At 41.7% G+C, this 24,465-nt stretch overlaps 2 protein-coding genes across 3 annotated transcripts in view; one reads left to right on the top strand and one right to left on the bottom strand.

The window, feature by feature from the left end:
• Nucleotides 1-9,758, bottom strand: part of PDHX (pyruvate dehydrogenase complex component X) — a 79,449-nt gene extending 69,691 nt beyond the window's left edge. The window contains exon 1 of one of the 2 annotated variants that reach the window (XM_003830374.5): nt 9,274-9,758. In XM_003830374.5, the coding sequence (XP_003830422.2) occupies nt 9,274-9,433 (160 nt within the window). In that variant the 5' untranslated portion in view covers nt 9,434-9,758. The remainder of the gene's footprint in view (nt 1-9,273) is intronic. The other variant, XM_008955851.4, reaches the window with a different exon arrangement.
• The window catches only part of APIP (APAF1 interacting protein), a 34,032-nt gene continuing 19,289 nt past the window's right edge, over nt 9,723-24,465 (top strand). The window contains exon 1 of the mRNA XM_003830376.5: nt 9,723-9,861. Within this exon, the coding sequence (XP_003830424.1) occupies nt 9,805-9,861 (57 nt within the window). The 5' untranslated portion in view covers nt 9,723-9,804. The remainder of the gene's footprint in view (nt 9,862-24,465) is intronic.

Below are 24,465 nucleotides of genomic sequence, written 5' to 3'. Positions count from 1 at the left end.
GACCACAACAGAAAATGAATGCACAACAGTTTGTGTGAAAACAGCATTTACAGGTCTTGGCATGCTAACAAACATAAAAAAGATAACCCATAAGCAATATATAGGTTGAGTATGCCTTATCAGAAATGCTTGGGACTGTAAGAGTTCTTAATTTCAGATTTTTTCAGATTTTGGAATATTTGCATTCATTATTCTTACTGGTTGAGCATCCCTAATCTCAAAGTCCAAAATCCCAAATGCTACAATGAACATTCCTTTGAGCATCACCTCTGAGCATCATGTCAGTGCTCAAAAAGCTTTGGATGTCAGATTTTCAGATTAGAGATGCTCAAACCTGTATATGGCATCATCCAATTACTACCTGCCCAGCTTGTACACACACAAAGATTGAAATGAAATACTCCAAAATGACAATAGTAGTCATTCTAGCTAGTGATATTACTATAAGGGCTTCTTATTTCTTTTATTTCTGATAACCTACATTTTCATACATGTCTACAATAAATTTATCCAATCTTACTTCCTCTTTCAAACTTACCTAACACTAAGTTTAAAAATGTGCTGTTTGTTTTTGTTATTTTTAAACAGAAACCCACAAGGACACAGAGAAAAGGAATAACAGCATACAATTTTGGAAGCAGAAAAGTAAATACATATGTAATAATCAATTAAAGAGACCCTAGAAAGCTGTATCCTAAGCCAGGGAGGATTTGGGTGGCGGCTGTTTGAAAAGTAGCTAGATACCTGGATCCCCTCTCTTAATCCAGTGGTAGGTAATAACCCTACCCTCATTCAACAGAAGACTGAAGCTTGTTTTCTCTGCAGAGGGCAAAAAGAAGAGCTTGAAGTTCAATCTACATAGCTGAGGATATATAAAAACTGCAAAAATAAGTTAAGTGAGAAAGTATCTGATGTGGTTGACATTACAGAAAACTGTGTGGTGAAGCTATTACATACCGTGAGATAAATTAGAAATTATCACAGAAAAAACTAACTAAAAATTTAAAGGGCAGCAATAACTGCAGCAAAAAGAAAGCTAACAAACAAAATATGGGACAATCCTCAATTGTGCATAATATTTGTTTAATGTAAACACTGAATATTTGACCAAGAATTACAAAATAATTTCACTGGGGAGGGAAAACAGAGGGCGGCACTGACCGGCAGTCATCCACAGAAAATGGCTAAAATAGAAACAGAGAGATGGGCAAATGCCAGAAGAAAGTTAAGAGACAAAACTAGTTACTTCTAAGGAAGACTGGGAAAGTTGGGTGAGATGGGGCAGAGATCCACTGTACTGTTACAAGCCTTTCAGTACTATTTAAACTATATGCATGTACTATTGTGCTAAATGAAATATTTTATTATTTAAATATTTAATTTAAAAAAACTCAAGGAGAAGCAGAATACCACAGTGATTTAGAGAATAGGTACTGGAATCAAACTGCCTAGGCTCAAATTTCAGATCCACCACCTACAAGTTATTTATTCTATCTATGTCTGTTTCCTCTTCTCTAAAATGGTGCCATAAATAGATTTTTGTAAAGAAATAAGGTAGGCCGGGAGCAGTGGCTCATGCCTGTAATCCCAGCACTTTGGGAGGCTGAGGCGGGTGGATCACATTAGGTCAGAAGTTCAAGACCAGCCTGGACAACATGGTGAAAGCCCGTCTTTACTAAAAATACAAAAATTAGGCTTGGTGGCACATGCCTATAGTCCCAGCTACTTGGGAGGCCTGAAACCGGGAGGCAGAGGTTGCAGTGAGCCGAGACTGCCCCACTGCACTCCAGCCTGGATGACAGAGTAAGGCTCCATCTAAAAAAATAGAAAGAAAGAAAGAAGGTAACACATGGGACTTGGCAAAGAATAAGTCTCAAAAATGTTAGTTATTTATTTTTGATGGGCAGCATAGAAACAATTAAGAGGGTATATTCTGGAGGCATCCAGATAGCTGGCTAGATGTATCACAATATCCTATTACATTGTAAGATGTCACAATATTGTAGAATATCACAGTTCCTTCTTGGAGTAATGAGAGATGCATTCACGGGTTCCTTTCACCTTCCCAGCCTAAACTTGAAGGTTCCCTTTTTACTCTCTCCTTTACCTTATTCAGCAGTGTTCTCATGACTAAAGTACACTAATTCTTGATCTCTATTCTAACTACATTTCATACTTGAAAACCAACCTCTCATTAAAATCACTGGCAAATGTTTTACCTTCAGTGCTCATACTATTCACTTCCAAAGCTAAAAGCCAAATCAGGCATTCAACAAATGCCTACTGAACACTTGTTATCCTAGCCCTAGACCAAACCAGATTCTCGACCTCAAAAGGATTACAATTTAGATGAGAAGATAAATACACAAGTACTAGACAGTAGTAGATAAAAATGCCATTAGCCCATCAAAGAATTATGAGAGCTGAGATTCTACCTGATGAACACTGGAAAACAACAACAAAAAAATCTGTACTAGTATTACTTAATATCCATTAGGATGGCTATTATCCAAAAAACAGCTAGGAAATGACCAAAATGTTTATGGAAATAGTCTCTAGACTAGGTGGTATTTACAGACAAATTACAGGGAGATCTGAGTCCTCTGGACTCAGAATTATATATAAAATTGTGTATGTATGCACTTTCCTGAAGAAGTTAGTGGTATAGCTTTTATAGTTTAACAGATTTGTTCCCCTCCAAAAACCAGGGCTAATATATTCCCAAGAAATCTCTCCTGAATTATACATTTGCTGATCCTAATTTTTCCCTAGGAATGTTTCATATAATAAAGTCCTTGATTTATACAGTAACAGAAAGATATCAAGCAGATCACTAGCTATAGTAAATGTACTGCCTACCAACAAAATGAATCACCATATACCCCATCTTGTTCATAGAATCTGCTGATTCTATATTATTATACTTCTACTTAGTATCCAATGGCACATTAGAAAAGAGGTTAGCCAGAATTTTTAGATAGCATATGGTGTAGAATGCATTTCCTTTGAATGAAATAAACCAAACATTTTAGAAGAGATTTCAGCTTGGAATACTGGCCTTCTTGGTATTAAACTATAAAATTAAAATTCTACATGAATTTCACTTTACTTTGCCATCTTGGGAGAAGAGCAAAAAGAAATTACCATTCCATTTACAGCCTAGCAAAAGAATACATACATACACACACACACACACACACACACACACACACACACACACACACGATACTTTGGGAATTTACACATTTTGTCGTAAAAGGCAAATTAAGCTCAAGACAACAAGAAGAAGGTATATTTAAGAGTACATCACCTTAGAAATTTACAGATAGGAGAAGTCAATATATACTTTAACTCTCTTAAATAGTCCTGCCACCCTTACACGTAGTCAAGAATTTTGGTGTCCTTAATTGTTCTAAAATGATAGGCTGTCACAGAAATGCTAGTCTACAATGCAGTTATTACTATGTCTGATTTCATTTTTTTAAAAAAAGCAAAAATGTTCATTTAGGATGTACACATGGTGAACTTTAAAACGTCAGCATGCTGACACTGTTCTGCTGAAATCTATAATCAAGCTATCACTTGATACTGAGGTAGACTATGGTTAAGGAAACAGGCATTGGTGTCAGATCTGGGTTGAAACCTGAACTATCTACCAGAGTATAGTATTAGTTGTGAGTATTAAATGAGCTGATTCATGTAAAGTGCTTACAAGGGTGCATAGTATATAGTAAGCTCTCAACAAATGCTACTTATTATTCCCAAACCTATCCCCAAATTTCTTTCTTGCTGGTAGCTCAACTTTGTTCAGCAATATACTTTTCTTGTGCATATGTACTCAGAGTTAGTGATTCCACACCCATCCCCTTGATTAGCCAAAGTCTATCCATTTTTCACACAGTGAAGTCAAGCCAGTGACTAACTTAAGAAAGGGCAAACGACCCAATTCTGGTCAATACAATATAAGAAAATTCTGCTGTGGTAACAGAAGATGTTTCTTGTTCTGCAAAAAAGACATCCAAGAAGAAAGTTCCTCTCTTCTTCCTCTGGATGTCATCACGTGCTCAGTTCCAAAGTGGTCATCCACTTATCCACTAACCTTGGATAAAATGCTAAAACCTCTCTGAGTCTATTTCTTCTCTGTGAAACCTGGCAAACCTTTGCAGGGTTTTTATGATGGTTAGAAGTAATGCAAATATAGTGAGAGCTCAGTATGTGATGGCTACTTCTAATACCCTGCTTTCATAGACAGAATAAAATCCTTTAAAACAAGGTAAACATATACAAAGTATTTCCTGATCATCTAAATCTTCTTAGTCCCTCCTGTTGCTGCCTGTAGTAAGATCTCATTTACCCCTGTCCTATTTTCTTTGGATAGGCAAACATCTCAGCTGAATAGCCTAGAAGTGCTTTGCTTAGATGATACACTTCGCTTGGTCATTACTTAGCACAGAAACAATTAAAATAAATAAAATAAAATAAAATACTGCATTACTGGCCTATTTTAGTCAGATGGTCATAGCAACAGAAATGTCAATCATTGATTCTCAACTACTTTCTTAAAGAAAATGTCCAAATCGTAGCCTTCGAAAGAATCAGCCTTGCATGCCCTGTAGCACAACTGGTCTACTTTGGGTCAGTCAGTTTCTCTATTCAAGGAATTTGAAAGGAGATTACAGAAATGATGGTGAGCACTTAAACAAAACTGACAGCGCATCGTGCATAAAGGCCTGAATCACCACTGAGGCAAGGCAAGCTGACACTGAGAAAGAAAAGCCAGGAGTAAACAGATTGATAATCGCAAGTCTGCACAGGAAAACAAAGTAAGTAAGAGAAAGAAGACAAATAATATGAGCCCTAGAAGAAATAGATGGAATAATTATGGTTTCCCCATGGCCCTGCAGCATTTTATAAGTGATGTTCTATCCTTTTAATAAATCCTACTTTTACTAGAGCTATTCTACATGTTTCTGTTTCCACAGTTAAATGAGAATTCGAAGGAGAATATCAATCTTATCAGTGTATAAGCACTTAATAAGAACCAGGCCTAAAAGAGTATCCATGTTTTGGCAGAAATACCATACCATTAACTCTATCAAAGAAGTTCCCTCTCTCCTTGTTATAGCACTGCTGTCAAAAACTCAGATGCCTACAAAAAACAGGCAGGTGAGAGAAGAGGACTAGCATCTTCAGGTTTTTTCTTTAGATTCTGACATCCTTTATTTTCATATTAAATGGATAAGCATTTTCCTCCTTTACACATATACACAATATCTGCTTTCTCCCATTTTTCTTGGTCTTTTGTCTTCTGCCTTCCATAGAGATAAGAGTACAAGAAAAAAAAATGACAACTAGAGGTGATGCAAATACCAAGGGACATTCAGCCTTGCTAAGATGTAATACAGAGTAGGCAGCATAGTGACAAAGTAGGAAGCAATTTCCTACCTAAAAAGAACAATCATTACTCAGTGTTAGATAATTGTCACCACATAGGATTTAACTATCAATTTTAAAGAAAGAACAAAAATCTAGATTTCTCTGTAAAGTCTCCTGATTTTAAAATTTTGCCATAAGTTTTTCTGCTAAAACAATGTGGGTCAGTTCCCTGGCTGCCAACTTGGAATCCTACTGTAGGCTCTAGTGTTCTTTTATAACTTCCTAGATTACTAGCTTCCTTAGATATGTTTATTGAACATCTATAATATGTATTGCCTATAATTATATACTAGGCAAATCGCCACCAAGATTGAACCTCAGTTATTTTTCTATTCACAGGTTATTTTAAATTCAACATGTTATTCTTCAGAGACAACTTAAAACCAATACTATTAATTAACATCTTACCAATTATATTCCAAATCATGCTACCTACTCTGAAAGGACCACAATTTAAACTCTCTGAAGTTAACTGTCTAGAGTAGGTTGAAAAACTGTTTACAGATGCTGTGTCAATTATATAACGATCACTCTGGTCTCTGGGTGTTTGTTTCTGCTGTTCCTTCAGCCTGTAAGGGCTGTCACCTCTTCCTCTAAGAAGCTGCCTTATATATTATTTCCTGATCATTTCAAACTTACCCCCTGAGCTTACTGTATACACTATTGAAATCATACCTTTATTGTTTACGTCCCCAAAGAGACTATAAATACCTTAAGGATCAGCCCTATATAGAATTTTGGATTGCATGTCCAGGAGCTAAGTATGATTAAATGTGCCATGTGGCAAATACTGAGAATCTGTTTGATTCAGCTGGCCACTACTTCCCAAGCAGGCTACCATGTGCGTGGCACCTAATAGATGCTAATTTCTTCACTCATTCTTCAATAATGTAAGTGGTAAAAAAGATAGTCTCTGCATTCTCAATAAATCTGTTGAGAGAATGATACAAATTAAAGATTTGTTAAACAAATTAATATATGTATATAAATATATACATGCACTTCAGTTCATCAACACAGTTACATGTCTTTAGGAGACTCAATTTCTCTAAGCCTTGGTGTTTTTCTCCAACTAAATGCAGATGATGCCAACTTTACTAGGTTATGTGAGAAGTGAATGAGAAATTCTAGGAAGTGCTAAGAAAATGGCATATGTCATAGCTCATAAAAATGCTGCCAGCACCTCTTAAGGAAATTAAAACTCCAAAGGTAGTTCCGACTGACAAATTTTTAAAGATATTTGTGTGAAAGACGAAACAGTTCAATAAATGTACTTAATTTATATAGTTTACAGTAATCCAAATAGTTGTTTAGTTTTATAAAACTACAGTTTCTACCAAGCTCAGAGAAAAAACACCACCGTAAATTCACAGTTTGTAAAACAAATAGTTCAAGGATTGCCACGTGTTTTCGGCATGGCAAAACAAAAATCTGTATGTAGGTGAAAGTCAGAAGCGGATATATTTTGGCTCGGTATTAGGAAAAAAGTCCAACACTTCCAAATACTTAGTATTTCCAAATACTTTCCACAGCTTCACATGCAGAATGCCATGCCTCAAAAGGTTCACGTCCTAATACCCAGAACCTATGAATATGCTGTTACGTGGCAAGAGGGAATTAAGGTTAAAGATGGAATTAAGGTTTCTACTCAACCTTGAGATGGAGAAAATATTCAGGATCATCCAGATGAGCCCAATGTAATCACAAGGGTCCTTGTAAGTGGCAGAAGGCAGAGGGGAGTATTAAGAGTGATGTAATGTGATAAAGACTGAACCAGCCATTGCTGACTTTGAAGCCCATGAGTCAAAGAATCTTAGAAGCCTCTAGAATCTGGAAAACTTAAGGGAATGGGGTCTCGAGCCTCCAGAAAAGAATGCAGCTCCTACCAATAGCTTGATTTTAGCCTAGTTAGATCCATTTTGGACTTCGGACCTCTAGAACTATGAGATGTGAATTTGTGTTGTTTTAAGCCACTAATTTCTGGTAATTCGTTGCAGCAGCACTACAAAACTAATTTGGCTTTCCTTGAGATGCCGTGCCTTCTTCCTGACAGATGGTATTCAAACTGGGGTAGACAAGTTGTTCATGGTATATGTCTAGGGGATAGGGAATAGGTAAAAAAGCATCATCAGGATGCAGATAAGGATTGCTTGCCTAACTGAGTTTCTAAAGGCATTAAACTGGGCCTATGTATACTTTTTTTTTTTTTCTCCTGAGACAGGGTCTCACTCTGTCACTCAGGCTAAAGTGCAGCGGCAGGATCATAGCTCAATGAAACGTCTTACTCCTGGGTGCAACGGATCCTCCTGCCTCAGCCCCTGGAGTAGCTGGGATGCCAGCACGCCTGGCTTTTTTTCTTTCTTTTTTTTTTCTTTAAGTAGAGACGGGGGTCTCACTTTGTTGCCCGGGCTGGTCTCCAACTCCTGGGCTCTAGCTATCTTCCAGCTTCGCCTCCCAAAGTGCTGGGATTACAGGCGTGAGCCACTACGTGCACATTTTTGTGTGTGACCATTTATGGTACTTTCTCTGTACAGAGAGTCTGTAACATTTTCAAAGATTCTCAAAAGGATCTGCTTGATAAACAAGATTAAGAGCATTCTTCCTAGATTATATCCAATACTAAACTTTTAATATTCCGTGATTTTCTAAGGCAGTGAGTCTCAAAGCTCATTCCATTAAATGTCAAAATAAAACATCAAAACTCATCCAACATTTGTAAAATGCAGATTCCTGAGCCCCACACCAGACCAGACCGAATCTCTAGGAGCTGGAAAAAAGTTTAATTTCAACAAACTTGGAGGAGGGAAAAGAAGGAATTCTGCACACACTGTTAAAGCACCTCTGCTCCAAGGAATATGTTATGAAACATTACACCAAAAATGAAATAAATTGTTCCCATTACGGAACCTTTAGGAACCCCAATACACTCATCTTACCATGTGACTTTGTGTGATTTTTTTTTTTCTGAGCCTAAGGTAGCTCAGAATATGAAGGCAACGTCTACTAGACCTATTTAAATTAAAATTCATTCTGTAGAGTGCCAGGAACGATGATTGGCAGGTAATACATCACACTAAAAAACGTCAGTCCTATTCTCCATCCCCGCCTCCCTCCAACCCTCTCCCAAAATAAGGAAAAATAATACCCGGCCTGCCATTTTGCATACTGTTAAATACTGCAGGAATTGTGTTAACTGCATCAATATCATTACTAAACAACAATTTTCTATAATAAATTTTTGGTATGATTTATCTCCTAAATGTTCGTTCTTTCAAGCGAATATTTGCTTGAAACATTCTCCTGGACCTTTGTCTATCGTGATGCCGTAGGAATTTACAAATTTAAGTCTTCCACGAGTCATGGCGTGGGGTAAAACTCGACTGGCCTCAATGAAAACACCTCCTAAGAGAGAGAGGCCTAGAGAATAAGTAAGAACTCCCAACAGTGGCTTTTCAATCTCGGCAACCTTGGGCAGCTTTTTCTCGTCCGAGACGTTTGACAACCCTAAAGAAACCTGAGCCTTGATTGGAAAGGGGGCTGAGGGAGGAGAGTTTGGGAACCCTCTCTGCGCCTCACAAATAACCCAAATTCCAAGGCAAGGTCACAAAGCCATACAAACCAGGGGGCCTAGGGCAGAGTCGAGTTCTCCCAGCTGCCAAGAAAGCCCTTCACAGCATGCATTAGGCCAAGTCGGCGGACCCCACCCGGAGAAGGAGGAAAGGGAATAAGGAGCCCGCGCACCTCCCCACCCAAAAGCAGGCCCTCAATCATAACTGCCCCTGTCCCAGGCCCATCACTCAGCTACACAGAGAAGCTGAGTGAGCCCCGGCCACTCACCCCGAAGCCACTGCGTGCTGTTAAACCATCTCCAATTAGCTCCGCGGCTTACAGACCACCCAAGAGCCCCCTTCACCAGCCCTACGCTTCGGCGGCCAGGGAAGCCCACAAGATAACGCAGCAGCCGCGGATCACAGCCCAGCCTCCAGGAGGCCGCCATCTTCACGGCCTTCTCACTGGCTGCCCGCAGCACAGCCTGATGTCCAGCATCAAGGCCCCGCCTCCCGCATGGTTGGCCACGCCCCCAGACGCTCTCGGTGCCTTTAGGTCTCTCGGACTTGAAGTCCCCCCCGCCAACCCAGCCCCGCCTCCAACCACGTTGGCCTTGCCTCCCGGGAAGTCAGGTGCGCCGCTGGATATCCCAGCCGGCGGGGCCTTACCAGACCCCGGCCCCCGCCCCGTTCGCCCCGCCCCCGGGCTGCCCTCAGCGCCGCCTGATTGCATTTGCGGCCTCGCTGCCGCATCCCAGGCTGAGCGCCGCGCGCAAAGCCGTGCGGAGATTGGAGGCCGCGCGGGTCCCTGGTCTGGGCCATGTCTGGCTGTGACGCTCGGGAGGGAGACTGTTGTTCCCGGAGATGCGGCGCGCAGGTAGGGGCGGGGCCACCGGTGCCCGGTATTCCCAGGAGGAGAGGCCCAGGCGGGACCCGGCGGCTGGAGCTGGGCGCGGGGTAGCGGGCCGGGCGTTTGGCTGCGGGGCGGGGCTTCGGGCCTGGCCGTTCGCTACCCCGGCGCACCGCGACCTTCGCGTTCGGAAGCAAGGCTGCGAGGCCCCAGGAGATCAGTGGTCTCGGGCGGGGCGCTCCGATGGCGGGAGCTGGGCGCCAAACGTTGGAAAGAAGCAAATAACTGAGAGGAGAGCGTTTAGGTGACCTCAGCGGGTATTTATCAGGAAGGCAGGCCAGAGAAGGAATCGTGAAGCACCGAAGTGGAGCTGGGGCGAAGAGCGCGCCCCCCGAGCTTCTTTTCTGCGCCCTGACGACCAGTTAGGCGTTTGGGGAGACGTTTGGCACTCGGGAGACGTTTGCCGAACCGGAGCTGTGCCTCAGCTGCCAGCGCTTTGCCTTTGAGCAGTTGCTCCTTGCCTATCTCCGTTTAGATGAATTGTGGGATGATCATGGGAACGATTCTTCCTTAAGCCGAAGTCAAAGGGAAATCCACCCTCACGCTGCATGTAGTTTTCGGTCATTTACACAAACCAACAGTTTTATGGAGCGCCTTCTACGCGCTCAGAGATAGGGATATGTAAGATAAATGGCCCAGGGTCTGGAGAACTAGACGAATAAGCAGTTTCAGCACAATATGATAAACCCCACCTAAGAGGCAGGGAAACCCCTCAAAATTAGCTTCCTTATTCCCCCTATCTTATTCCTCCTATCTATATCTTTCTTAGGGTTGAAATCCTAATTAAAAAGTAGTAACTCGCGGGAGATTTCATTGCTAAACATTTGTCAACCACTTTCTTGTTTGAATAAGTGACTTCCCCAAATTAGCAAAGACGACTCTGAAAATAGAATGCTGGATAGGCAAGATTGGATGAGAGAGAGAAGATCTTGGAGATAGGACAGGTAACTGGAGATCGTTCCTAGGCAAGTGCGTATGGAGAAGTGTCCGTGCCCTCAATCAGTAAATCTTAGTGTAATGTCATCAGAATGAGCATCAAAGAGAGCCTTAAGGGACCCGAGAATAAACTAGGATTCTCAAACCAAACATGGCCCACAGACAGCTTGGTGGACAGGCATGGTTTTTTTTTGCTGCACTCAATGTTCATGAAAAATTTGAGCCAACTTTTTTTTTTTTTTTTGACACGTTTTGCTCTTGTCACCCAGGCTAGAGTGCAGTGGCGTGATCTCAGCTCACTGCAACTTCTGCCTCCTTGGTTCAAGCGATTTTCCTGCCTCAGCCTCCCAAGTAGCTGGGATTACAGGCGTGTGTCACCACACCCAGTTAATTTTTGTATTTTTAGTAGAGACTGGGTTTCACCATGTTGGCCAGGCTGGTCTCGAACTCGTTATCTCAGGTGATCCACCCGCCTCAGCTGTCCAAAGTGCTGGGATTACAGGTGTAAGCCACCACGCCCGGCCAAGCCAACATTTCAAAATCCGGAATCATTTCAGCTTCTTTTAAAGCCTCAGAACACATGGTGACATTGGGCCCTTATTTTTTCATGGGATCTGGATTGTGGTTACTAGTGAACACCACCTTTATAGAGGCTGCTGGCCAGGTTACCACAGCTTCCACTACTCACACGGGATTTGCATATCTAGTTAAATACATGAGCCCCTCTAGATATTTGTATTTGTCTGGTTTTGTACAAATACATAAAAACAGCAATAAGAAAAGTTTTAATAAGTCATAAAATTTCATTGTAGTTTTAGGGGGTCATGGGCAATGGAAAGAGACAGTCTCTTTGGCCTTAAGGAAGGGGAATGTTCAACTGTAAGTGATTAATTCAACGAATATTTAGTGAGCACCTACTATGTGCCAGGCATTGTGGATTTAAGAGTGCAAGCTGCATCTGGTTCCTTCTCCCCTAGAACATGCTGTACAGTGGAAGAGACAAATTAGCAAAGAGACAAAGATGGTATGACAACATGACATAGTTTGACACATGATGATATGACTTAGATGGGAAAGTTCAAGGTAGTTTAGGAGTATACACTTGAATGGGTTAGAGAATACCTCAGGAAAAAGTGAAAGTATCTACTGAGGCCTAAAGGATCAGGAAGACATAACCACATGCAATGAAAGTAAGGATATTCCAAGTAGGGGAAGTAGCATGTACACAATCTCAGGGTTGTCCTTGATTACAGACATGGTGTGTTCCCATATTAAGTTTGGTGTTCTGGAACATAAAGTAGGGGCCAGAGACTTGAGATGAAGCTAAAGAGAAAAGCTAGTGAGAGGTGAAGCCGCTGGGCTTCTGGGTCGGGTGGGGACTTGGAGAACTTTTCTGTCTAGCTAAAGGATTGTAAATGCACCAATCGGTGCTCTGTGTCTAGCTAAAGGTTTGTAAACCCACCAATCAGCTCTTTGTAAAATGGACCAATCAGCAGGATGTGGGTGGGGCCAAATAAGGGAATAAAAGCTGGCCACCGGAGCCAGCAGCGTCAACCCCCCTCGGTCACCTTCCAGGCCGTGGAAGCTTTGTTTTTTCACTCTTCACAATAAATCTTGCTGCTGCTCACTCTTTGGGTCTGCACTACCTTTACGAGCTGTAACACTCCCTGCGAAGGTCTGCGGTTTCATTCCTGAAGTCAGCGAGACCATGAACCCACCGGGAGGAACGAACAACCTGCATGCCACCTTTAAGAGCTGTAACACTCACTGTGAAGGTCTGCAGCTTCACTCCTGAAGTCAGCAAGACCACGAACCCATCAGAAGGAAGAAACTCTGAACATCTGAAGGAACAAACTCCGTACACACCATCTTTAAGAACTGTAACACTCACCGCAAGGGTCCGCGGCTTCATTCTTGAAGTCAGCGAGACCAAGAACCCACGGGAAGGAACCAATTCTGGATAAACTAGGACCAGACCTAAAGGGCCTGTTAAGCAAATCTTAGATTTTTAAACTAAGGGCAATGAGATAATCAGCAAGATGACTGAAGAAAGCCTGGGGATTGCTGGCTAGAGTTAAAAAGACCAGAGGCATGGAGACAGACTAGGAAGCCGTGGCAGGCATCCAAGCAAGAGATGCTGGAGGTCTGAGTGAGGGAGTAAAATCAGGAGGTCTTAGTTATTGATTAGATGTGTGTAGTGAGAAAAGAAATCAAGAATGACTTTTAGGTTTCTGATCTAGTGATTGGGGCCTGGTGGTCCACCAGAAAGAGAATACAGGAGGAAGAAACAGTTTATGATGGGCGTGTTGTGGACATGTTGAGTTTGAGGTACAGCCTCAGCATGTGGTACTATACACTGAGTGTATTTAGCAGGGTTCTCTAGAGGGACAGAACTAATGGAATATATATATAAAGGGAAGTTTATTAAGCATTAACTCACGTGAACCCAAGGTCCCGCAATAGGCCGTTTGCAGGCTGAGGAGCGAGGAGAGCCAGTCTGAGTTCCAAAACTGAAGAACTTGGAGTCCGATGTTCAAGTCGGGAAGCATCCAGCACGGGAGAAAGATGTAGGCTAGGCCAGTCTCCCTTTTCACATTTTTCTGCCTGCTTGTATTCTAGCCATGCTGGCAGCTGATTAGATTGTGCTCATCCAGATTAAGGATGGGCCTGCCTTTCCCAGCCCACTGACTCAAAATATTAATCCTCCTTTGGCAGCACCCTCACAGACACACCTAGGATCAATACTTTGTATCCTTCAATCCAGTCAAGTTGACACTCAGTATTAACCATCACACTGGGTATTGCTTTCAAGCTAGGAGAGAGAACTGGATTGGAGATAAAGATTTGGAAGACTTGCTCACCAAAACCTTCCCTCTCAAGACCTGTGTATTTTTATTATTCTGTCTTTGATAGACACTCTTTTCTGAACACATATTATAAAAGATATTATATATCTTTTCTGAACACTCTGTAGCCCATTCAATAATTTTTATTATCATTTGCAGTAACATCCCCAAGTGACTTATGTTTCATGTACTTTCTTCTTGTATTCTAAAGATTCTTCAGGCATCAAGTGTATTATTTTCGGGTCAGACTCAGCTTATGACAATAATCTCTAACCTGGTTTTACAGCTCTGAAATTAAATCCCTACTGACTGGCCCTTGAACTGATTTTTTCTAACATCAGCAAAAGTCAAGGAGTGTTTCCCTAAAAAAGAAAGCATTTACTCAGAAACCGTATATTGAAGTCCAGGCTGAAAAATGCAAACATGAGTAAGTTGTTCCTATTTTTCAGAAACTTGGGCAGTTGCAAATGCATATTTATAATTAATATATACCAGTAATGGGCAGTGGGGCATGGGGGGAAAGGATGAAGTTCCATTAGGGGATGACAAAGTATTTTGCAAGTATAGAGGGAGGGGAAGGTCATTTCATACAGTGACTCATGGAAGACTTCATGGAGAATATGGCATTTTAGATTGGCCAGATGGAAACCAAAAAGAAGATACTAGGGCCAGCATATGCCCTGTTTTAAGAGGTAGCACTACACAACACTGATCGTTTTTGCTGTGTGGGAGTATTATGGGCCCATTGTTTAGTTTTGCTTTTTTAAGGGAAACTGGAAACTCAGATTTTATATGAAATCTCTTGATTTTAAACTTTAGGCTCAGACTCTTTCTAAGCATTGTGTAGACCAAATAAACAACTTCCTGTGAGCCTGAAGCAGTCCACAAAATACCATAACCTCTGATACAGGACTTTTTTTAATGTAAGAGATATGATGTTAATGCAACCAATGTTTATTGAGCAAAGCACTGTGGTAGGTATAGCTATACCAAGAGCCCATTCTCTGCTTAGTTGCAGAGAAAAACCAGGTAGGGACTACTTCTATTTTTTTAATTTTACCTTAACTATCACAGTGTCCTATATATGTTGACACTGAACAAATATTTTTTCTTTGATATTTCTGCAGCACAAGTACATCCAGTACCTTGCCCTTTTTTTTTCCTTGACCTCATCACTGCTGTTCATCTTTACCACCCCCTCACTCTAACATCCCATTCCCATGGTCATATCCTTCTCTGCCCAACCCCTACCCTTTTACCATACACTTTTTTGGGTATATTCAACTATATGAATTAGTGTGTCTACAAGTATTCTGGTGTCTTACTGCAGCTGGCCTCTGAGTAGCATGTGACAGTCCTCTGGGGAGTTTCCTTTTACATTCCCCTAAGTAGCTGTTCCAGAACCTCATCATTTCACCTCATCCTTTACCCCACACCTGTTTCAAAGGTGACCTTGCCTCCAAAATCACAAAGAAACTGAAAGCTATTAGGTGTGAACTTCTTAATGTCTTCCTCTTTCCACATGCAGTATAATGTAAAGGTTAAGGACCAGGATCTAGAATCAGACTGCCTGGGTTCAAATTCTGGCTCTGCCTCTTGCTATCTTGGTGGCCTTGGACAAGTTACTTAATCTCTCTCAGTACAATAGGGTTGTTATAAGGATAAAGTAAAGTATTCCATATAAAGGCTTTAGAAAAATGCCTGGCACAAAATAAGCACTCTATAAAGAAATGTTAGCAATTCTTATTATCAGTGGTATTATTACATATTTAATATTACATTGTTAATATTATTACATACTTACCTGCATCTTTACCTTTCCTCCCATTCCTGTTTTTCTAATGCCGGCTTCTCTATCTCGACAAAGGCTGACCTCTTAGACCTCTGCTTTCCTGTATGTTTAATCTTTCCCTGTCTCCTAATGTTACCTGTTAGCATGTAACAGAAAACTGTCTTAATTAACCAGTTTTTCCCTTCTTTTTCCCTGTCTAGCCCTTCTTTATAGCAACACTATTGAAAGAGTCATTAGAACTCCATGCCTCCAAGTTTCATTTACTTCTAAATGAAAGTGAGTGAAGCCCACTGCGATCTTGCTTCCACACCCAGTCTATTGAAACAGTTGTTACTTAAGGTCATGGTTGACCTAATTTACATATGGAGTTGGCCTAGCCAAACCTTTAGCCAGGATGAACCCTGCCACCCATTTCTTTGGACTGGCATTGAGCAGCTGAACATTGCTGGAGAATATTGCACAACTTTGTTGTCTGGCCTTGCTTCATGATTTCAACCTCAAATCGTCACTTACTGCTGCCCAACAGCCCATCTTTGTTTCTCTAGTAGTTCGGTGTTCCACTCCCCAAGATGACTGTTTTATACCTTTTATTCTCTTGTCAAGCCTCTCATACCCTGTTGCCATACTCAGCTGATGACTTTGTTTATACTGAAGACAATAGACGTCATTAGGTAATGAACTTCCTCACCTTCCTACCACAAAACCTACCAATCTGCTGGAATGTGAACCCAGCTTCTCTCATTTCATGAAAGGGAAGAAGCCCAGTTCCTCCACTAGAGCTCAGGATCTCCAAGCCCTCTCACCTTCTATAATTATTTCTCTCCTTCTCCCCGTGTCTCCTATTAGGAATCATTTCCTTTCTGGTAAGACTGTTGTCATCAGCTTTCAAGCCCTTCCACATCTTGCCCCTACAAATTTATCTTCTGCCACCCTCAGCACTTCCTCACTCTGCTCTAGCCAACTGATCTTCTGCCTGTGAAGTACTTGCTCACTTCAGAGCCTTCACACCTGCTGTTTCCTCTGCCTGGAGTACTTGCCTCTCTCAACACAAAACCTTGCACACACACACGTACTCATTCATCACACACTGGCTTAGTTCATGTCTTTTAGGTCCTAGATTAAATGCCACCTGCTCAGAGAGGCCTTCCTTGACTGCGTTAATCAAAGTTGATCCCTGCTGTTTTTCTCCAAGTCCCATGTTTCTTTCCTGCTTGGCACTTTTTACAGTTTATTTATGTATTCTGTTTACTTTTTAAAAACTCCTCCCCAGAGTGTGAATTCTTTTAGGTCAGGCCCTGGGAATTCAGGTCCAGTTTATAGCTGAATTCCCAGGGCCTAGAAGAGTGTTCAGCACATGGTAACGTTTCTGACCCACATCTCAGGGAATGATATCATCCACTCAGCTACTCAGCTGACCACACACTTGGGAGTCTTTGAAGCCTTCGTTTCTCTCCTTCAGTTTTCTCACCCCAAGTCCTTTATCTTCCAAATGCATCTTCACAGTCCCTTCCTTCCAGCTTCCTTTTTAAACTCTTTCAGCAGCCTCCCTGCTCTTCTGGGCTTTTGCTTTGTTGGCCACTGCCTTTCAGCCTCTTTCGTTTACTGACACTGTGCAAATGTTTCAAAAACAGACTCTTATCACATATCTTACATTTCAAACTCTTTGGTGGTTTTCAATCATCCATGAAATATAGGTCAAAGCCCTGTGCATAGCATAGAAGACTCTTTAGACTCAGCCTCCCTTTTACCTCCATCCTGCAGAACCTAATTTATAACCATTTCCAGCTACTAAGCATTCTTTCTGACTGAAATGCCCTTTCTCCTCTTCACCTACCCAGCATATACTCCCACCGTCCTTCATTAAGACAGATATAAGAAATACCAACATAGAACAAACTACTGGTGTTAATTCAGAAGTCTGGAGATCACTGATCCAGATTATTAATAGAAGGAGACTGATGCCCAGAAAGTATCACTGACTTGCCTTAGGGCACACAGCTAGTGGGGTCAAAGCTAAAAACAGGCTCCATGTCTTCTGATTTCTAGTCAACACTTGACTGATGAGGAGGAGGAGGGTTTTTAAGTGTGGTGAAGGTAGAAGAGAGAGCTGGGGCATTCAAGTAGAGAAAACCAAGATTAATAGAGAGACAAGTGCAACAAGTGTGCAGAATGAAACGACCAAGGACAGAGAGAAAGTATGACTCATCTTTACTGTGCCTGCATTCAGTCCCTTCCTGAGGCCAGTGTCAGGAAAATAAGTGAAAGACTTTGAAACAAACAAAAAGAGTATTTACTGGGTATCTTGGAGTTATTATTATGCTATTTTACAACTCTCAGTTGTGGAATCCTGGCAGTTAACGCAGGTGATTGTTGTTCATGGAAATGCAAGTTGTGTTCAATGGAGATTCATTTTATTGTTAACCTGTGGACGGTATCCAGTTTTGCTAAGTCAGGATTCCTCGTTACTTATATTATGTATGTTTTGAATTCTCCTTTTGAATCAGTTGTAACATCTTACTAGTTTCCCCATTTATTCATGAGTTACTAATCTCATGCATGTTATTTTATACTTGTATGAGAGTCTTCCAGGAAAACCTGTATCTGAGGAATATATGCCAATATTTGCTTAAGTTGAAAGAAAAGATGGGGGAGGGGATTAGAGCCATTGTTGGCTGTGAGTAGTATCTCGGAGACAAGCCAGGCTGATTTCCTTAAAATAACTAGATTGAAAAATTGGAAAAATTAAATACCAAATCAAAACTTGTTAGACATTAATGATTTTGATATATACAAAATGCTGTTAAATGTGTTTCCTCCTCACTGTAGAACCTCTACTATAAATAGTTGATTGTAATCAATCTTTAGATACACATTTCAAAATTATTATTATAACTGAAAACCAGATCTAACAATAATAGGAAAGTAATATTGACATTCAGGAGAGAACTAGATACCAATTGAACCTTTCCTTCTTGTCAATTCTTGTTAAAATATATGTTCTGGTAGTTACTTTCTTCTGGACAGTTTAAATGACTTCATTTTCACCAAGTATATCTCTGTTGGTGCCTGCTAAGTGATAATTCTCTTTGAAATTTTAATTTTATGGGTCTCAAGGATTGAAAATGTATTAACAGCAGCTGCCTTGTCATTGTTATTGCTGTAGCTCGAAGCTGGCTAATTGCTGTAATACCGCAGCACTGGAAAAGAAAAGAGAAAGGGGAGACCCGTAATAAAAGACCATTTTCTGTAATGTTTGCTATTTGCTGTGCAAATTGATGGTTTTAAGGGTTGGAAGACTGCAGGAGTCTTCCCATTAGCTGTACTTTAAAATGTAATTAAAATATCACTTATATCCCTAAATAAGGAAGTAGCAAATTATACAGGCATAGGTAATTTGGGCTAGATTTCTTAAGGGCAGATATAAGAAATACCAACATAGTTTTTCCTTAATAACTCCTGTAATATTCCCTCCCTGAGGAGATGCCACCCTAACTGCTGTTAGGGGGTTTTGGGCAAGAACTCTTTCTGGCTACTTCCTGCCGAAAAGGGACATCAAGTGGGGAACAATAGCTAAGGCTCCTCCTGGGGTTGATCTAAGGGTCCTCGGAAGAATGGCACGTCCATGTGTGGTTCGGTTTGCAGCACCATTTGGATTGATTGCTTCTAGGCAAGAGGAAATGATTTGAGTTATAGTATTGAGTATGCAAGGTCCAAATATTAATACAAGACGTATAAGTAGGAGTGGACTTAATAAAGGAGCTAACCAATTCCATAAAGAAGACTAGAATTCATTAAAGAGGAATTGTAGCCACCCGGGGCTGAAGCCTGCGTGTTCTTGTAGCCTCTTAATGATTTTGATTTGATCTTTAGGTAGCTGTAGATTTTCCTCTGCTTTACTAGAGGTGTTAATCCAGAAGCAGCATGTTTTATTTATAAGTGCACAGGTACCTCCTACTTCAGCTGTGAGGACATCTAAGCCCCGTCTATTCTGTGCTACTACCGAGGTGAAAGAGTCTGTAGATTGCTGTCATGCCTCTATGGCACCTACAGTTGCCTTCCACCCTTGTTGCATCATAATAGAAAGATCAGTAAGTACTGATCTTTCAAGGAGAGGGAAGCCCATAATCCAGACTAGACCTCTGGCTATAGAATTTCCCATTCATGGTTTTTCTAAGATGGGATTGTCATGTGCATGCCCTCCCCAGTCTGCTCTTTCAGTTAAATCTCCCTATGAGGGCATAGAAATGATAGATCTCTTTCTCTGGTGTATTCAAGATAGTGTAGTCTCTAGAAAAGAGCCTCAATTAGGGATGACTCCAGATGATGCTGCCATCTTGGTAGAATTTAAAAATAATAAGTCAGGAACTAGTGCTACTATAGTACAAGTTCCCTTCCAATGCCTTGGGAGGATTAAATGTATCCAGGAGCCACAAAAAAAAAATTAGCCCTGTTCCTTGAAGAGACAGTTCTAAGCTGTGGCTTGTGAGAGACACCGGCAGATTTTTCTGATATCTTAGAAGTTTCCCGTCTTTACATATAATAGGGGCATCCTTGGGATAAGGATATCCATATTTACAATATTTACGATGCCATTTGGAATTTGACATGTCAAGTGAGAAGCGTCCACCTGACAAATGGAGTTTCGAAAAATTAGAGACATACTATGCCCTGGCCAGTATCTCAGATGATCCTGTGGCAAGGGCTGTCAGTCCAGATGCCTCCAGTTTGCCCACAGATCTGTAAGCCGCTACTATTAGCAAACATCATACAAGGGTCTGGAATTCCATGAGGGGGCATGTTTGGAAAGGCCCATCTGTTATTCTTTACAATATAGTCAAGGTGGTTACTTAGAGCATGCCACTCCCATTGGGGCTTCCAACCAGAATGAGAGGCTAGATTCTGAAAGCCCCCCAACTAGGGCTTCTGATCCTTTTAGATCACCCTTGTTGCACTCTCCTCCCTAAATATTTGAACTAACAGCAATTACAAGTGTGATGTTACAATATCTGAGATCTCCCAAGCATGGTCCTTCCTCGCTGCTTTTAAAGCAGAGGGAGGCATTTGCTGTTACTCGGTCTTGTCCCAGCCTGAGGATGTGAAGCTTATCTTCAGGCAGAGTGTTCTCCGGCACTGGGAGCAGAGTGTTGCTCCCATACCATGTCCAATTTATGCCTGCTAGGTCTTTAAGGGTAAAGGTAAAGCCAATAAAGGGAATCCTAAAACGGTGAATTCTGGGTCATTGTAAGTTTCCTTAGCGTCACTGAACTGAGCACACCACTTAGGACAGACCCAACAATTAGTCTTGTTGTACAAATGGACCATGGCAGATATTGCAGGAGCTAAAGGGTGTGATGTATTACTAAGTCCGATAAAAAGTCCTAATAGACTGAGTGATAGTAAAACGCTCATGTTTACTTCCTTTTCATAACTGTTATTCCTGCTATGAGGATAATAATTAAGCAGAATGCTACAGTAATTGAGATTATCTGTCTGATATTCCACCCTGAGGGTGCTACAGCATATAGTCCTACTGCAAATAGTGGAGTGAGTAAAACAATTCCTGCAAGGGTGGCGTAGTAAATAATTTCTATCAAAAAGAAGTTCTAATATTTGGCAGCGAATCTCAAAAGGAGAGGTGGAAATGGCAAGAAGTATTTGGTGAGGTAGGGGTGAGACTAAGATAAGTAGTTTTCATTCAGTTACTTTTGTGATTTTCAGCTTAAGATCTCCTCTTTCTTTATATTGATATTCAAGGCGTTCCTCTGGGTTGTCAGGGGTTGCTCCCTCAGGTCTCCAGGCTTTGACTCCAATATAATGTATCCAGGAGTCGATTCCTGTAACTTTTATTGCCTAGGGGCTTGAAAGAAGAACAGTGTAAGGTCCTTCCCAGCCTGGGCTTAGGGAGGGAGAGAGAGAAGGGAGAGCCTTTACAAGTACCAAATCTCCTGGGTTAAATAGAGGTGGTCCAGTTTCCTGGGGTTGGGCTTTTGCTAGTCGCTTCCTGTTGGAACTGAGCCAGAGAGGTTACATGCTTAACTAGCTCAGAGGTTTCCCAATCTAATAGAAAATCATTGGTAAGAAAAGGCCATCTGTACAGCATCTCAAAAGGGCTAAGACCTAATTTTGAAGGGGTATTTCTTATTCGTTAAGGCCATGGGAAGAAGAGTGACCCAAGGAAGGTGAGTTTCTTGGGATAATTTTCAGAGGTGTCTCTCGATAATATCATTAGTTTTCTCCACCTTTCCTGAGAATTGGGGTCTCCAAGCACAATGGAGATGATATTCTATGCCTAGTGCTTTTGAGACCCCTTGTGTGACAGCTGCCTTAAACAAGGGCCCATTGTCACTTTGAAGGTACTTCGGTAGACCAAAGCAGGAAGTTATTTCATTAACTAACATTTTTATTACCTCAGAGGCTCTTTGTGTATGGCATGGAAATGCTTCTACCCAGTTAGTGAAGGTGTCTACCCATACCAGCAGGTATTGAATGCCCTTTGTCTTTGACATGTGGGTGAAGTCTATTTGCCAGTCTTCCCTGGGATAACTTCCTGTTCTTTGGGTTTGAGGAGGAAGGAGTCACATTTTCAGGGGATTATTTTTAAGACAGACTTCACAGGTATTAATAACTTGCTTGACTGTTTTTGGTAAGTTCTCTCCTGAAAACAATCTCTGGGCACGTTGATAAGTTTTATCCTTTCCCAAGTGAAAACCTTGGTGACGGATTTTAAGGATTTTCCATTGGCTGGAGGCTGGCAAGTGGTGTTTGCCATCCTCTGACTGTAGCCATCCTGAGGACTAAAAGGTATACTCTCGAGACAAAGTGGTCCATTCTATTTCTGTAAGGGAGTACTGAGGTTTAATTTCTCTTATGGAGCCTTCCCAGATTAGAGGGGTGTGAAGTGTGTTGATGTCTTGAGGCTTCTTTGCCACTGATTTAGCTGCCTGATCAGCTAATCTGTATCCTTCGGCTACCTCATCTGTTCCCTTTTGATGTCCCTTGCAATGCATCACTGCTATTTATTGTGTAAGAAAAACTGAGGATAATAACCTGTTAATTTCCTGGTGATATTTTACAGGCGGTCCATTGGTGGTAAGGACATGCCTTTCCTTCCAAATGGCAGCATGAGCATGGAGAACCAGAAAAGCATACTTGGAGTCAGTGTAAATGTTAGCTCTCTTTCCTTTGCTTAATGTGATTGCTTTTGTAAGAGCTATTAGCTCAGCTAATTGAGCACTTGTACCTGGAGGGAGAGATGCACTTTTGATGATGTCATTTAGAGTGACCATTGCGTATGCATACTCCTTGTTCTACAAAAGAGCTCCCATCTGTGGAGAGGGTCCAGTCTGAGTTCTCTAGGGAAGTTTCTCCAGTATCTTCCCTTGCTGCATAGGTCTGTACTGTGACTTGTTCATAATCATGCACAGTTTCCCCAGTTTCCTTGGGGAAGAAGGTGGCTGGATTTAGATGAGAACAAGTCTTTAATTGGATGTTGGAACCTTCTAACAGCAGGGCCTGATATGTAAGGAGTCGGCTGTTAGCCCAAAGGCTCCCCTGTAGAGTGCAGTAGTCCTGCCATGTTATGTGGGGTGTAAACAGTTAAATCATTTCCCAGGATTAGTTTGGAGGCTTCTGGGACCAGTAGAGCCACTGAGGCAATGGCTTGGAGACATGCTGGCCATCCTTTAGCCACCAAATCATGTTCCTTACTTAGGTAAGCCATTGACTGTTGAGCTGGTCCTCGAGCCTGTGTTAAAACTCCCAGGGCCATTCCCTTCTTTTCTGATACATACAGATTGAAGTCCTTCCCTACAGGAAGGCTGAGGGCTGGCGCCTTGAGCAAGGCTTGCTTTAGCTGGTTGAAGGCCTTTTGAGCTTCAGGTTCCCAGGTTAAAAGATGAGTTTTAGCTCCCTGAGTTTCTTTTATGAGGTTATATAACGGATGGGCTATTTCACCATACCCAGGTATCCATAGTCTACAAAATCCTGTAATGCCCCAAAATCCTCTTAGTTGCTTGAGGGTTTGGGGGTGAGGGAAGGAGGAAATAGGCTTAATCCTCTCTTCCCCTAATACTCTGGTCCCCTTGGACAGTACTAATCCTAGATACTTCACTGAGGTTTTGCAGAGCTGGGCCTTGGATTTTGAAACCTTATATCCTCTGTTAGCTGAGAAGTTGAGAAGAGCTTCGGTGCCTTCCTGAGAAGCTTCCTCAGTTGGGGCACAGAGCAGAATATCATCAACTAATGCAAGACCCTAACTTGAGGATGAGAGAACTCAGAAATGTCTTGTAACAGTGCCTGTCCAAACAGATGAGGACTATCTCAAAATCCCTGAGGCAGCACCGTCCATGTTAACTGGGCAGTCTGGACGGAGGGAAATCCTCAAAGGCAAACAGGTGTTGAGAATCAGGATGTAATGGTATGCAGAAAAAGGCATCCTTTAAATCTAGGACTGTAAACCATTTAGTTCCCTCAGGTATTTGAGTTAACAGGGTATAGGGATTAGGTACCACTGGATGCATTGGAACTACAGCTTCATTAATGAGGCAAAGGTCCTGAACTAGTCTCTATTCCCCACTGGGCTTCTGCACTCCTAATATTGGGGTGTTGCAGGGGCTATTAAAGGGTTTGAGGAGGCCCTGCATCTTTAGGTTATTAATAACGGCTTCTAGCCCTTTCCTAGCCTCTGGGCTCAGGGGATACTGTCTCTGGTTAGGAAAAGAAGTGAGATCCTTAAGATAGATCTGGACTGGCCTAGTGGTTATAGCTCGACCTATCCTTCCTTGAGTTGCCCACACTTGTAGTTTAATGTTAGCTTCCATCGGGGGAGACAAAGAGTTTGTCCTGGGGCTGTATGGATGCTGGCCCCCATGCAAGCTAGACTATCTCTTCCTAATAAAGGAGCAGGACTTTCAGCCAGGATTTTAAAAGCATGTGTAAATAGTAGGTCCCCCCATCTGCAGGTAAGAGGTTGAGAAAAATATCAGGTTAGACTTTTTC

This window comes from Pan paniscus, chromosome 9 (genome assembly GCF_029289425.2).
Source record: "Pan paniscus chromosome 9, NHGRI_mPanPan1-v2.0_pri, whole genome shotgun sequence".
In the NCBI taxonomy this organism is placed as follows: domain Eukaryota; kingdom Metazoa; phylum Chordata; class Mammalia; order Primates; family Hominidae; genus Pan; species Pan paniscus.
Note: the sequence above shows the minus strand (reverse complement) of the source record. Positions and strands in the feature narration are given on the sequence as shown.